At 45.4% G+C, this 14,593-nt stretch overlaps 1 protein-coding gene across 1 annotated transcript in view; it reads left to right on the plus strand.

Annotated features, from left to right (window-relative positions):
- The window catches only part of Allc (allantoicase), a 38,808-nt gene that overhangs the window by 21,566 nt on the left and 2,649 nt on the right, over nt 1-14,593 (plus strand). The window contains exons 4-10 of the mRNA XM_052745643.1: nt 1,682-1,769; nt 3,497-3,622; nt 4,698-4,777; nt 5,510-5,642; nt 10,085-10,240; nt 10,619-10,692; nt 13,058-13,166. Coding sequence (XP_052601603.1) covers nt 1,682-1,769; nt 3,497-3,622; nt 4,698-4,777; nt 5,510-5,642; nt 10,085-10,240; nt 10,619-10,692; nt 13,058-13,166 — 766 coding nt within the window. The remainder of the gene's footprint in view (nt 1-1,681; nt 1,770-3,496; nt 3,623-4,697; nt 4,778-5,509; nt 5,643-10,084; nt 10,241-10,618; nt 10,693-13,057; nt 13,167-14,593) is intronic.

Consider the following 14,593-nt stretch of genomic DNA (forward strand, 5'->3'; position numbering starts at 1 on the left):
TCTAAACTGTAATGTATTCTTCCCTTGTGACCAAATCACTCCCAAGCCCCCACATTCTCACAACCATCTCATGGTTTGGGGGTTTCAACACAGGAATCTGGAGACATGAACATTCAGTCCATAACAGAAAAGTCTGGTGCATCTTATACTTTAAAGCAATTGTATCTATAAGTATATGGTACGCTTTGTATTTATTAATGTTTACATGTCTTAAGTACCTGACGTTCTGGAACTGGACTCTTTTCAATGACTCAACTTTTCCCGTGGTCCTTGCAGACCCAGGCCCTCCTCTTCACTGCTGTGTGGCTGTCACTGTCCTTTTTCCTGTCCATGCACATTTCAGTGGGTCACATTTAACTATGCGTCCTTCATTGTAGAGCAGGCTCTGGACTGTGAGAAAACCCCAGGGCCAGCCTAGGGTCTTTTTTTTCAAATATGTTAATTGTTACCCTTTCTACACAGTAAGTACTTTTTCCTCCTATCACCCTGGAGTGTGAGGACTTTGGAATATTTTAGATGATTAGATCAAGGATGCTCAATCTGTTAATAAAGTTAATAAACATGTTGCCAGAATCTATACATCTTTAAGCACGGGCACTTCTTATGTAGCCTGGCATGTCTCCATGTCCATGATGGTCTTTGTTGCGAAAAAGCACTAATATCACCTTCAGCTGGAGCCTTTTCTCTGTTCAGTTTATAAAATCATCACTCAGAGGCTTAATATTAATTACAAACTGTTTGGCCTATGGCTCAGGCTTATTACTAGCTAGCTCTTACATCTTAAATTAACCTATTTCTATTAATCTATCTATTGCCACATATCTCATGGCTTTACCTGTCTTCTATTACATCTTCCTCCTCCGGCGACTCGCAGTATCTCCCCTGACTCTGCCTTTCTTCTCTGCGTATCTTTGTTTGGATTTCCTGCCTGGCTGTAACCTGTCTTGCCACAGGCCAAGGCAGCTTCTTTATTAACCAATGGTAGTAACACATATACACAGCGTACAGAAAGACCATCCCACAACAATCACCTGCCTTTGACCCACGAAGGAAACTGAGGTATGGGGGTGAGTCTGCCCCACAGGCCCCAGGTTGGGAGCTCATGAACTGCTCCGTGAGAGGTTGTCCATGAATCATTTCAATGTCACCCCACTCCACTGAGGCTCTGCAGTCACCCTGGTTCTCAAGGGTGAAGCAGATTTCTCAATGGTTCATTTTAAGAGCCTGAGCTGGCATTGCAGCCACCAGGAGTCCTTTCTTTCCCACAAGTGGTGGCATGCACCTACAGCACAAGACCGCCAGTGTCTATCCTGACCCCGAGCTTCCAGTGGGCTCTCCGATCACGGTCTCTTTCATTGCTTCGGAAGTGTGACTGACCTGATCCACTTTGCTCAGGGCCCACCTAGACACAGCAGAGGGGGAAGGATTCGTGGCGCCCGCGTGTGGTCTCCTCTGTGGCTGATAGGGCTTCGTTCTGTGGACGGAGGATCACAGACAAGAGTTCTACTCTCAGATGGTACAGAATACGGAGGCACCTCTTGGTCTCGGTGGTAGAGCTGGGCATGAAGGTGGGGCAGATGCTTCCAGTGAGTCCTTGTCTCTTTGCAACACCACCTGACAGGCTGATGACCCAGGCTCTTCATGAATATTAATGATCTCCTGTCCATCTTTTTTTTTTTAGAGCAGTAGTCCGAGTTTTAAGGAACATGAATATACCCAGTTTGGGAAATGGATGGATGGATGGGAGACCAGGCGGAAGCGGATTCCAGGTAAGGTGTGTGTATGTGTGTGTGTGTGTGTGTGTGTGTGTGTGTGTGTGTGTGTGTGAATGTTCATCCTACACTGTGAAGTTTAGAGATGGTGGCTGCTTGGGGCTAGGGATAAGGCTCAGCTGGTAGGGAGCTTGCCTAGTGTATTAGTTGTTTTTTAATTACTGTCATAAAATAATGTGACCAAGGCAACAGATAGACAAGAGTTTCTTTGGGCTTACAGTTTCAGAGGGCTAGAGTCCATCATGGTGGGGAGTCACAACAGCAAGAGGCATCGAGTGGCAGGAGCGGGAAGCCGAGAGATCACATCTTTAACAGCATGCACAAAGCAGAGAGAGAGAAATGGAAGTAGCTTCAAACCCTCAAAGCCCCTCTCCAGTGACATGTTTCTCTACGAAGGTCCCACCTCCTGAGCCTCCCCAAATATCACTGCCAATTGGGGTCCAAGTGTTGTAATGCCTTAGCCTATGGGAGACACTTTCCATTCAAACCACCACACCTAGCATTCAGGAAGCCCTGGGTTTGACCCTTAGCACCATTTAAACCAGGTGTGGTGGGGGCATGCCTATAATCCCAGCCCTGGAGGTGAAGTCAAGAAGATCAGGAGCTCAGGGTAATTCATTCCTGGATCTATAGCCAGTTTAAGCCTGGACTACATGAGAATCTGGAGTGGTGGTCTGCTGTAAGACCAGTATCCTGAAGGCTTGGTAGGTACATGTGGGCACACTGGGGGATTGGGTGGAATGGAGACTATATGGAACTCTAAAATAGTAGAGAATAAGTTTGCAGAAGAGCCAGGCTGGGGGTTTCTACATCAATGGCCCCACTGAAGCTTTCAGAAGTTAATGTCTTTTCCCTGACTTAGAGTTAAAGAAATGAGCCTCATAGAGATTTGTCCTGCAATTTGTCCAGCATAATAATGGGAAGGGATGGGCTTAGAAATCGAGTTGATGTCTCTGAATCCAAGGTCTGTGCATTTTCTGGTTTGATTAGAATTGAAGACCCTATGGATCATGGTGGTCCTTGTTGGCCACATTATGAGAATCACCCTGAACATGTGCTTCTGTGGTGGAAGATGATGGGGCCTCATAGCTTCTGTCATTTCCCCTGTGGAACTTCAAGGGTGCTCTCCTCATCTCCCATGGGACCTCATAGGTGTTCTCATCCCCCATGGGACCTCATGGGTACTCTTGCACTCCCCCATGGAACATCATTGTGGTGATGAATTGTGTTCTCCAATATATTGTGCACCCTAATAAAGCTTATCTGAAGGTCCAAGGAAAAAGCCAGCCACCAGATTAAACATAGAGGTCAGGCAGTGGTAGCACACGGCTTTAATCCTAGCATTTGGGAGGCAGAGATCCATCTGGATCTCTGTGAGTTCAAGGCCACACTGGGAACAGAGCCAGGTGTGGTGACATATGCCTTTAATCCCAGCACTAACCATAGAGGTCTGGAGGTCTGTACAGACAGGAAGTGATGTAGCTGGGAAGAGAGAGGAAGTGTGATGGCAGATCAGAAAGGCATATAGGCATGGGTATACAGGAGTAGGTCTCTTTGGAGGCTGAGGAGTTGGTAAGGCGAGGCTGGCTGTGGTTTGTCCTATTCCTCTGATCTCTCAGTTTTCACCCCAATATCTGGCTCCGGGTTTTGTTTTTTTTTCTTAATAAGACCGTTTAGAAATTCGTCTTACACATCATGGGCATTCTTGTGGTCCTGTTGTACAGGTCATGACTGGTGTGTCATCCAGCTGGGGGTACAGGGCATTATCCGTGGCATCGACGTGGACATTTCTTACTTCTCAGGGAGCTATGCTCCCCGCGTGTCAATTCAAGCAGCAAACTTGAATGAAGGTACGTAGGAGCCACTGTCTCCAGGGAGGAGTGTGGGACTGCAGGCACCTCCGACTCAGCTGGATGCTAATTTTCCTGTAAACATTTCCTGTGCAGCAAATGTGCCAATGTTCTGAGGTTGTGGGACTTCCATGGAGCCTATGAAGTAGGTTATGATGGGCTGCCCTGAAGTTTTTGATGTTTGGCTTAACTACATTTGCTGGTCCCATATAGTGACCATCATTCCCCACAGAGCTTGAGTGTTCTCTCGTGTGTGCGCAAGGCATTTGCTGAGCTGGTTTCTGGGGAGGGTGGGAGCAGTGAGCTGTGCCTCAGAGGGTCAGATGGTTGGAGCCAAGACTAAGATAACTGCAGAGGAGTAGCTCCAGCCCACTTCCAGCTCCAGAAGGGTCTCCACGGTGCAGCAGCTCCAGGGTTCTTAGGCTAGGCCCCTTTCTACCTCTGGGAACACTGGATATTGTGGCTTATGCAGATTTCATAGTTTACTTGCAATGATCTGTCATTGACAACTGAATTAGTTACTACATGGTCACATGTGTGCACACACATTTTTAGGGAGGATAAACTGTGTTACTGGATACACTGATACTAAAAAAATACTGTGTGCACCGTACCACATCAGGCTCCACACAGGTGAGCAGGCCCTACTGTCCTTAGGTGACCAGCCTCCTGGGAAGTTAATGATGGTCTGAGAGATGGAACTCATGTGAGCTCTGCTTTGACTGTCTGTGGATGCTGAGTCTGAGGCAGATGCCAGGGGAAGGTAGAGCTTCTTCTGGGACTAACTTTGCCATATTCTGAACTCAAAGAAGTTATTGATCTATGGAATTTGACCTAAGTTGAAATGATGAGCCAGTGTGGCACCAGTGTATTCCACTGTCCTCTGAAATGAGTTAGCAAATTGAACAGTGAAGAACACTCCAGTCAGTCTGCTAGCCTCTAACCAGTGATTCTGTGTCCAAAGCAAGGATGTCTTTAGGGCTGTTGGGCAGATGAAAATCGCCACATAACCTCCTGAGAGAGTGTGTCCTCTTTGCTTCTCAACCCTGATGCTGTGTGGTTGTTTTGATTTCAGAAAAAGTGCCAGACATCCCACCAAGAGGAGTCAAGACAGGAGCTGCAGCGACACCTGAGGAGTTTGGAGTCATTAGCGAGGTGAGACGCTGGTTCTGTGTGCCTGGGGTTGCGGAACAGACTGTTGCAGGCCTGGCTGTATGAGGCAATTGTCTGGGATGTACCGCCAGGCATCCTGGGCCTCTTGTACCTACACGGTGTGGCAGCGCAGAGGTTCCCTCCGTGTTCATTCCCCTCTGTGTGGGAGAACGACCTGGCTGTTCACACCGTGAAGGGTCAGCGGGCACTGCCCGTGGCTGTATATTGCTGCTGACCCTGCTGGGGAACCTTCCACATTAAACTCCCGTAGTGATCTGACCAAGTAACTTTTGGTGAATTTATTAAGATAAACAAATGGGGTTTGTGCTCGGCGCCTTCTGATTGTGTTAAGTTTGTCCAGTAATTAATTTGTGCGGTTACAAATGTGTTGATCTGTGGCGAATGGGGAACAGCGAACGAGCCAGCTTTCTGAGACGGGCTCAGCCTGCCATCTCCTCAGCCTCAGAGTCCTGGGTTTTAGCTGAATGCCCACATCGCCGCTCTGGTTTCTTTTAAGAATCAAGAAGAAGGCATCTGAAAGCTTGTACATTTACAAGCTCCCGTCACCATCACCTAATTGTTATCAGTGTGGGGAAAAAGATCCCCAACCCAGAGTTTATGATTATTAACACGTGTCATTCAGCAACTATCATAATCTCCTCTCCTGATCCTTGCATAGGATAAGAGTGCATTGCTCTCAAGACCCAGTGCTGATGTTTCTGTATTTATTATTAGCTAAAATCAGACTCCTGGGAGTACCTGGTTCCCATGTCAGAGCTTAAGCCAGGGGACCCTGACTCCAGCCACAACTATTTTTTGGTCAATTCCCAGCAGAGATGGACTCACATAAGACTCAACATCTTCCCAGGTATGTGTGACAGGGATCTTTGATGAGTGTGCAGCCTTTTTATCTTGTAATTTCATGTTTATGAAACATAAAAATAAGCCATCTTTTCCTGGTAATTTGAACTTGGTATATTTTAGGATTGTGATTTGTCTTGTGTATCAAGAAACTGACACTCTACTCACCAATGGTTAGTTAATGAAAATGGATCAGTTTAGTCAGGCGGTGGTGGCACATGCCTTTAATCCCAGCACTCGGGAGGCAGAGACAGGTGGACCTCTGTGAGTTCAAGGCCAGTTTGGTCTACAGTGCGAGATCCAGAACAGCCAGAGCTATGCAGAGAAACTCTGTGTCAAAAAACAAACAGAAAAAAGATGTCAAGTTAAGGTGTGCTGGGACTGAGCTGTGCTGGAATTCCATGTTCCCTGACTTTCATTTCACAAGTATGTTAAAAGTTGAGGTAGTATACACACATTATTCTATTTTAATTTTTTACTTATGTGCATGTGTGTGTATCTCTGTATGCACGTATGTGTGAGTACAGGTGCCTGAAGAGTTCAGAGGGGGTCAGATCCTTTGGAGCTGGAGTTCCAGGCAGTTGTGAGTGCTGGGAACTGAACTCTGGTCCTCTGGAAGAGCAGCAAGTGCTTGTAATCACTAATCCATCTCTCCAGTCCCTATTTTATTTTTTCTTATGTGGGAGCTTTAGAGCAATATGTCACAATAACATAGGATTCATCCATTTGAAGTCTACAGTTGAAGTATAAACACAGATACAGGCAGCACAGTTAAAGCTGGGATATTTTATTAGCTCTGAAAGAAATGCAATTCTTGAGTCTGCACCTGTAGCCCAGTGGCAGAATACTTGGCTAGCACACACAAGGCTCTGGGTTCCGTTTCTCCAGCAATTGCCCCTCACCTTCTCTAACCCTATCCATCAATATACACTTGGTGTTCAGAGATTTGACCTTTTTACACCCAAAAGAATCGTGTTTTACTGGTCATCTGTTCCTCTGGCTTCTTTTACTTAGCATGATGCTTTCAAGAGTCCTCTTGGTTGTGCCAGGCAGGGGTGCTTCATTCCTCTTGTGCCAAATGACATTCTATTTTATGGTTAGAGCACATTTATATATCTGTTTATTAGTTGGTAGACATTTGTTTCTACCTGCTGGATATAATGAATAATGTTGTTAATGTTCACTTATGAAATAATTTTAAAATAATTTGTGTATGTGAGTGTTTTGCCTACTTGTATGTCTTGTGTGCCTAGGGAGGCCAGACAAAGGCATCAGATCCTCTGGAACTGGAGTTACAGATGGGTGTGGGTCACTATGTGGGTGCTGGGAATCGAACCCATGTCCTCTGGAAGAGCAGCCAGTCCTCTTAGCCACTGAATCATTTCTCCATCTCAAACGTGTATGTGTGTGTGTGTGTGTTTGTTTCCATCTGTCTTTAGTATATACTTAAAATTGACATTTTGGGTCATATGGTAACTCTGTGCTTGAGGATTTGAGAAATTCTAGACATTTCTCAAATGGGAGCCATGCACGAGGCTTTTGACTCCTTCAGTTCCCTCCAGTGCCAGGAATCTTATTTGTCGTAGTCACCTGGTGGGTGTGAAATGCTGTCTTGCTGTTTTGATTTGCATTTCCTTGGACACCAATGATGGTAACTTTTTGCGTGTGTATTGGTCATGGGTATATTTTCTTTGGAAAACTGTCTCTGTCAATCATTTGTTTTCTTGATGAGAGACAATCTAAATGGGGGTAAGCTGGGATCTCTAAGGCGTCTTAATCTGCATTCCTCTGATAGCTGAGGACGACGAACACTTCAGATATTGAGAGTCATCTCTTCAGTTCAGCCCATTTCTGACGGATAGTTTGGTTTTATTCATCCATATTTTCCTTGTATATTCTAGACATTGATCCCCAGTCTGATGTATGGTTGACGTTTCCCCGTGTCTGTAGACTGTATCTTCTTTCTGATTATGCAGAAGCTTTTAAAAATGTGATTCCATTGGTCAGTTCTAGAGGTTATTTCTTGTGTTAATGGAGCTCTTTTCAGAATTCTATGCCTATGCACATTTCGTGAAATGCTCTCCTCTAATAGTTTCAGGTCTTACCCTGATGTCTTTGATCCTTTTAGAACTGATTTTTGTGCAAGGTGAGAGATATGGAGATAATTTCATTTTTCTAGGGTTTCCAGCTCCATTTCTTAAAGAGGATGTATGTTATTTATTTATTTTTTTAACATTGCTTGCTTTTGAAATTTTTGTCAAAATCAAGTGTTTGCAACTGAATCTACTTCCAGGTCTTCTATTCCACTGGCCTGCACATCTGTTTTTGTGCCAATGCCACAGTTTTTGTTACTGTGGCTCTGTAGCATAATTTGAGATCAGGTATGATGACTTTGACAGAATGATGCTTAAAAAAATAATTAAAAAACTGCAATTGTGTATATGCCTGTGCATGGTGTCTGACATGAGTGTGGTGGTCAGAAAACAACTTGAATTGCTTCTCTCCATCACGTGGGCTCTAGGGATTGAACTCAGGTCCTCTCTTAGGCTTGGCAGCAATCACCTTCACCTGCTGAGCTATTCTTCCAGTCCCAGGAAATTTCTATTTTTGGCATGCCAAAACAGCAACTTCATGTGTTCAATCTAACTTACATGACATTTAAGAGCTGAAGGAATGTCTCAGACATTTCACAGGGCAATCCTTGCCTTGCTGGCTTGGATCCAGAGGGTTGGCCCTTGTCTACTGCCCGGTGGGAGGTGAGGGTTGGATGTTGCCTGTGAGATTTCTCCTGCCTGTTCACCCAATCCCTACTGTTTGGTGACGGTTCTACCTGGGATACAGTTTTGAAAGGGACAGGAATAGTAACATACCAGGACACTGTCACTGAGTCACAGTGGATGAAGAGGCAGTTTTGAGATGCTTCATTATTTCCAAGGTGTGGCTGGATATTAACTCTATAAAGAGAAACCTTACTTTGGAAGGGTAAAGCTGGGAGGTAGATATCTTAATGCTGAAGTGAAGCACCACATCTGGGTGCCAGAGCAGCAGAGTCTCCATCTTGCTCCTCCTCTTGCTGGGTTAGCCCTTCTTGCTTTTCTAAGATTTCATGACCTCAAAGTCTGGTTTAATAGGTTGAAAACAAAGATATTCACTCGTTATCAGAATATTTTCAGAATACTCAATTTCACCTTTTTTTTCTTTTTTTTTTGTCGGGGGAGGATTTTGAAAGCGTTTCTCTGTAACTCTGGCTATCCTGGGGCCTCAAACTCAGAGATCCACCTGCCTCAGTCTCCTGAGGACTGGAATTAAAGGCCTGCAGCTCTACATCGGGCACCAGTTCTTTTCCAATGTCAAAATATATGGGGCTCAGATTCAGCGTTTAGTCATATGATAGGAACTTCTTTGCAAAAACTGCTTGGCTGCTGCTCTCCAGAAAGCCACATCCAGACGAAGGAGCAGGCTCGTTTGTGATGCTCAGGGGCTGTGAGTGGATCCGGGTGGCCGTTTGCTTCCATGCTTGTCTTATGTCAGGCCGCGCTTCTCGGCAGCAAGCAGGTTTTCAGAGGATCATCACCTTGTGTCTCGGATGCACTGTAGAGCAGCGTGGTGTGAGTTGGTGTTGGAATCTGCGGTGCTGGCTTCTGATGCCAAATACTAAAAAAAAAAAAGAGTTTTCTTTGTGTGTGTGTGTGTGTGTGTGTGTGTGTGTGTGTGTGTGTGTGTGTGTGTACATGTGTGCAAGTACCCACAGAGGCCAGAAGAGGGCATTGGATCCTCTGGAGCTGGAGATACAGGTAGGTGGATGTGAGTCACTCAGCGTGAATGCTGGGAACTGAACTCCTGTCCCCTGGGAGAACATCAAGTGCTCTCAACTGCCAAGCCACCTCTCCTGCCCCCAAACATATTATACGACAAACGTCCAGTTGATTTTGATTTTTCTGGAACAGTTTAATAAGGAAGCTGGTGTTCTACCACATACTGGGAACTTCATGGATGTGACACACTCTGTAACTGGTCTGCCCTCCAGGGATTTTATACTCTGTGTCTGTGGCATCAATATTAGCAGAGACTTAAAACGTGAAAACAAAACAAAAAAGGTAACTTCAGGCTATGACTACAGCAATGGAGTAAAGGAGAAGGGAGACGTGATAACATTTGCTGGTGAGTCAGACAGGGGCCTAGTGGATGGGAGGGAGACGTGTGCGGAAGATGAGTGAAGACATTTTTAGAACCCTGGCACTCGAGGGCCAAGAATGACAAGTAGTGTTGGCGGCCTGAGAGGTTGCTCAGGTGCCGAGCAGTGTCTACTGCAGGGGCCCGGGCAGAAGAGGGCTTACTGTGTTGTAAAACTAGTAGGAAAGGAGGTGGGCCAAGGCCGGCAGGCCCCAGGGAACACGATACCCCAGAAACCAGCTTCTCCCAGCTAACACAGACACCTTCCCTTCTCAGATGGTGGCATCGCACGCCTCCGAGTGTACGGTACTGGACAGAGGGACTGGACTTCATCGGGCGCCAAGGATCCTGTAGACCTTGTGGCCATTGCTTTTGGGGGAGTCTGTGTAGGATTTAGTAATGCGCACTTTGGTCATCCAAATAATATGATAGGTGAGAGGACATCCCAGGAGCCAGCCTTCATGTCCATGTGTGGGCGCTGGCATTGAAAGCTGGGCATGGCCAGAGTGATGCCCGGGGTGGGGGTGGGGACTCTCTCGGAGAATGGGGGTCACTAGATGCCTTTGTGATGTGGAATGGGTCAGTAAGAGTCATGGTCCTTCTTAATTTTGGCCTAAGTAGCTGCTATAAATAATAAAAACAAAACCAGTCAACCCCATGGCTGTGAATTCACTGAAATATCAACTCCATTGAAATGAATTTATGTAGCGATACTTGGGATTATGGGATTGAAATTTAATGATAGCAAATCCTTTCCCACATTCAAATTAAATCAAAGGTCCCTCCATTAACCCCAGCTATTTCCTGTAGGTGTTGGCAAGCCCAGGTCCATGGCAGACGGCTGGGAAACTGCGAGGAGGCTGGACAGACCCCCTGTGTTAGAAGTAAGATCAGCAACAACTGTCGTTCTGAGGTTTTCTAGAAAAGGTTTAAAAACACTTCTTTCACTTTACATCAAGGAAAACTGCACTTCATTAGGGAGCCTTCATTAGGGTATGATGTGCATGGCTGTAATCCCAGCACTGGGGAGGTAGAGGCAGGAGGATCAGGAGTTCAAAGCCATCCTTAGTTACTTTTGTCATTAATTTTAACTGTCAACTTGATACAACCTAGAGTCACTTGGGAAGAGAGTCTTAGGAATGATCTAGACCAGATCGGCCAGTGGGCATGTCACTGGGGGGATTGTCTTGATTGTTAATTGGTGTAGGAAGACCTAGATCATGTGGGTAGCACCATTCCCTGGTTTGGGTCCCTGGGTCCTGTAAGAGCAGAGAAGGTGAGAACATTAGACAAGCAGGCAGCATGGCTACACTCATTTCTCTCTGCTTTTGACTGTGGATGGATGTGATGTGACTACCTGATGGAGTTCCTGCCTTGACTTCCCGAGACGCTGGATGGTGACTTGGAATTGTCAGCCCACTAAACTCTGTCTTCTTCCCCTGTACCGCTCTCTGTCAGAATGTTATAGCAGCAGAAACAGAACCAGGGAAGCCACAGGGTATACCATGCTTTTTCTTTTAGGCCATCAACCAGCTCCCAAATCATGACAGAGACATATTATTAATTTTGAATGCTTGGCTTAGCTTAGGCATGTTTCTGGTTAACTCTTTTAACTTAAATTAATCTATTTCTCTTTATCTACCTTTTGCCTCAGGACTTTTTTTTACCTTTTCTTACTTTCCTGAAGTCTCTATGTCTGTCTGTCTGGTGTCTGCCTGGCTTCTATCCCTGGGGCATCTCCCTCGTTCTCTCCTCCTCCTCCTCCTCCTCCTCCTCCTCCTCCTCCTCCTCCTCCTCCTCCTTCTCTCTCAAGCCTAGATTTCTCCTCCTTTTTATTCTCTCTGCCCACTAGCTCTGCTTATCATTTCTCCAGTCTAGCTATTGGTCATTCAGCTCTTTATTAGATCAATCAGGTACCTTAGGCAGGCAAGGTGAAACAAATGCAATACATCTTTACATAATTGAACACACATCCTTACATCATTAAACAAATGCAGCATAAACAAAAGTAACACACTTTTACATGGTCAAAGTAATATTCTGCAGCATAAACAAATGTAACACATCTTAGCCTAGTTAAAATAATATACCACAACAATAGGACCGTTCTGGGCTACATAAGACCATGTGTTTCGAAACACAAGCAGACAGAACATCCCAAAGTAGAACAAACCAAAACCAACAAACCCCTGTAATCCATAGTCCAAGTTTTTGTTACTATTTTTTACATTTTTTAAATTTTCTGCTGTATTTCCACAATTCTACCTAGTGCAGTAGTACACTAAATTTTACCAGAAGACTAAACGTGCCTTGTTGGCTGCTCTTGTCAAATCTTTTTGACTGTTCCATTTATTTGCTAAAGAAAGAAAAGAATCTAAAGTTTATTTTCTCATTTTAATTAATTATTTCATTAACTAATTGTCAGCATTGGCTTGCTCCCTCCACCATGAAGATCTGGGGGACTGAACTCAGGCCTGGTAGCAAGTGTCTATATCTGCTGAGCTGTCTTGCTGGGCCCCCAGAATCTTTGCACAGGTTAATGGTGCAAAAGAGTGAATTTGTTGGAAAGCCTGGAGGAAACACTGGTTTAATAACTTTTAAGGTTCATGTTCCCCTGAGCGAGATGGCCTAGGTGAGCCTGTGACCCACAGAGGATGTTAGAACCAAGTCAACAGTTGAATTAAACCTCAGCCAAATCAAACCAAAACCACATTTGTTTTGCCATTGAAAACTTACAGCTGCTCCTCTCTCTGGGGTCTGACTTCCTGCCATCCAGGCCTTCCAGACATAAATAGACCCTTCCTTCCAGAGAAGCAAGGTTTGGAGGCCAATCATCATCAGAAAGGATGATAATTAGGAGAGTACTTGCTTTGGAAGGTCAAACAGTTTGGAGGACCCACGAGCTGAAGTAGGTCAGCATCTTTGTGTCTGGAGCACTCTTCATGAACTTATTACCAGCATAGAAATTGTATTGCGGGCATGCGTGCGTGTGTGCGTGCGTGTGTGTGTGTGTGTGTGTGTGTGTGTGTGTGTGTGTGTGTGTGTTGACTGGGTCCCAGGTAGCCAGGCTGGCCTCGAACCTCTGACTTCTCTCACCCAAGTGATGAGATTACAGATGTGTATCAAGCCACCAAACTTGGCTTGTTTGTAGTAAGCATGGGACGAGATGTCAACTCCTCCTGCTGGTGTTTAGGTTGGCCTCCTTGAGTCCAAGTTGGCTTACGACTCATTGTTTCTTTTTAATTCCAGAATGATGAGAACGGCCTTCTCCAGGTCCCGGGTTGTGAGTGGGCGGTGTTCCGATTGGCACATCCTGGAGTCATCACCCAAATTGAAATCGATACGAAGTACTTTAAAGGTAAGCCTCAAGGCAGGCTGAACCTTACAGCTGGTGTGTCCACCGAGCAGGTAACAGGTGCAGTGGGAGTCGGCTGAGGCGTTGGCCTTCCCATTCAGCCATGCAGCTTTAAGGAGGTTCACTCTAATTCTGTCATCGAGTGTCTCTCGAGAAGCCCTAGTTGGCTGGGTGGCTCTGAAGGTCATCTTGTTGAAAGCCATGAAAGGAAGAAGGGTTTTAGCTCTAGGACAGAGCTTGTCTTGACTCTCCAGGCTGTGAGCCAGTGACTTAAAGAGCCAGGCCCATTACACACACGAGATTCCAGGCTGCTGTGAGGCAGGCTTCCTTCGGAGCAAAGAGCATGTGAGAAAAGCAGAGAGGGGATCTAGTAGTAAAAAGAATTTGGACAGCAGCCAGGTTAGTCTGTACTTGCTTTCTTATAAATGTTGCCCACTATATTAAGAAAATTGAAGAGGCTAGGGAAGTGTCTGTTAGATGATCAAAGTATTGGATTGGGCATCTCATGATTGTCTAGCTGTCTTTATAACAGATGGTAGCAGTTTATATTCATATTTTGGGTAGTTGGTTTTTTGAATGACTTCCAAATCATGATTTTTAATACTGATTATATGAAGGCTTGATAGTACAATGAGGGTCAGGTTCCTTAGTGGGTATAAAGTGTTTTCAAAAGTTTTTATAGTTTTGGCTCCCTTTTGGCAGACTGCAATTTATTTATTTAGCCGGTGGTGTGTGTGTGTGTGTGTGTGTGTGTGTGTGTGTGTGTGTGTGTATGTGTGTATGCAGTTGCATGGGGGTCAGAGGTTGGTGTCCTGTGGAAAGACCTCATTAGAGATTGCATTTCTGTTCTCTCTGATCATTGAGACTGACAAGCTTATCCCGAGGGGCAGGTGATATGCCAGCTCTTTTGTGTATGCTTGACATTTCATAGCATCTTTAGTCCACAGTTCTCCTCATGACAGGTGTGGGATAGACTGTTTTCACGAGGGAGTTTAGTCAACAAGCAATGAATCCTGTTAACTGGTGCTTCAAATAGGTCATGAAAATAAGCTGCTGGACCCTGGTCATCTCTTGGGGACACTGTGGTCATCCTCTCTCCAGGAGGGAGGGAGTATGACCATACCCCTGGTATCAATAATATAATAAGTTATGTTTTGTTGAATCATGGATGCACAGGTTAGTAAACACACATGTGCACATGTCATGGACAGACACGGCAGCTCTGATGTTCTGCTTGTGTTCTCCCTGCATTCACACATGACCCACATACAAGGCTACTTTCCCAGGAGATGAGCACTAACGGGCCATGTAGGCAGTGAGGGGCTTCTGCCAGGGCTCTGAATCTCCATCTTGGAGGACTCCTCACAAGATCATGTGGCCCTTCCCCTAGGGCCTCTGACGCTTGCAGATGATTTTATGAAGTTCCAAAG

The sequence above is a fragment of the Peromyscus californicus genome, unplaced genomic scaffold (assembly GCF_007827085.1).
Source record: "Peromyscus californicus insignis strain IS unplaced genomic scaffold, ASM782708v3 Scaffold_1__1_contigs__length_55948999, whole genome shotgun sequence".
NCBI lineage: Eukaryota > Metazoa > Chordata > Mammalia > Rodentia > Cricetidae > Peromyscus > Peromyscus californicus.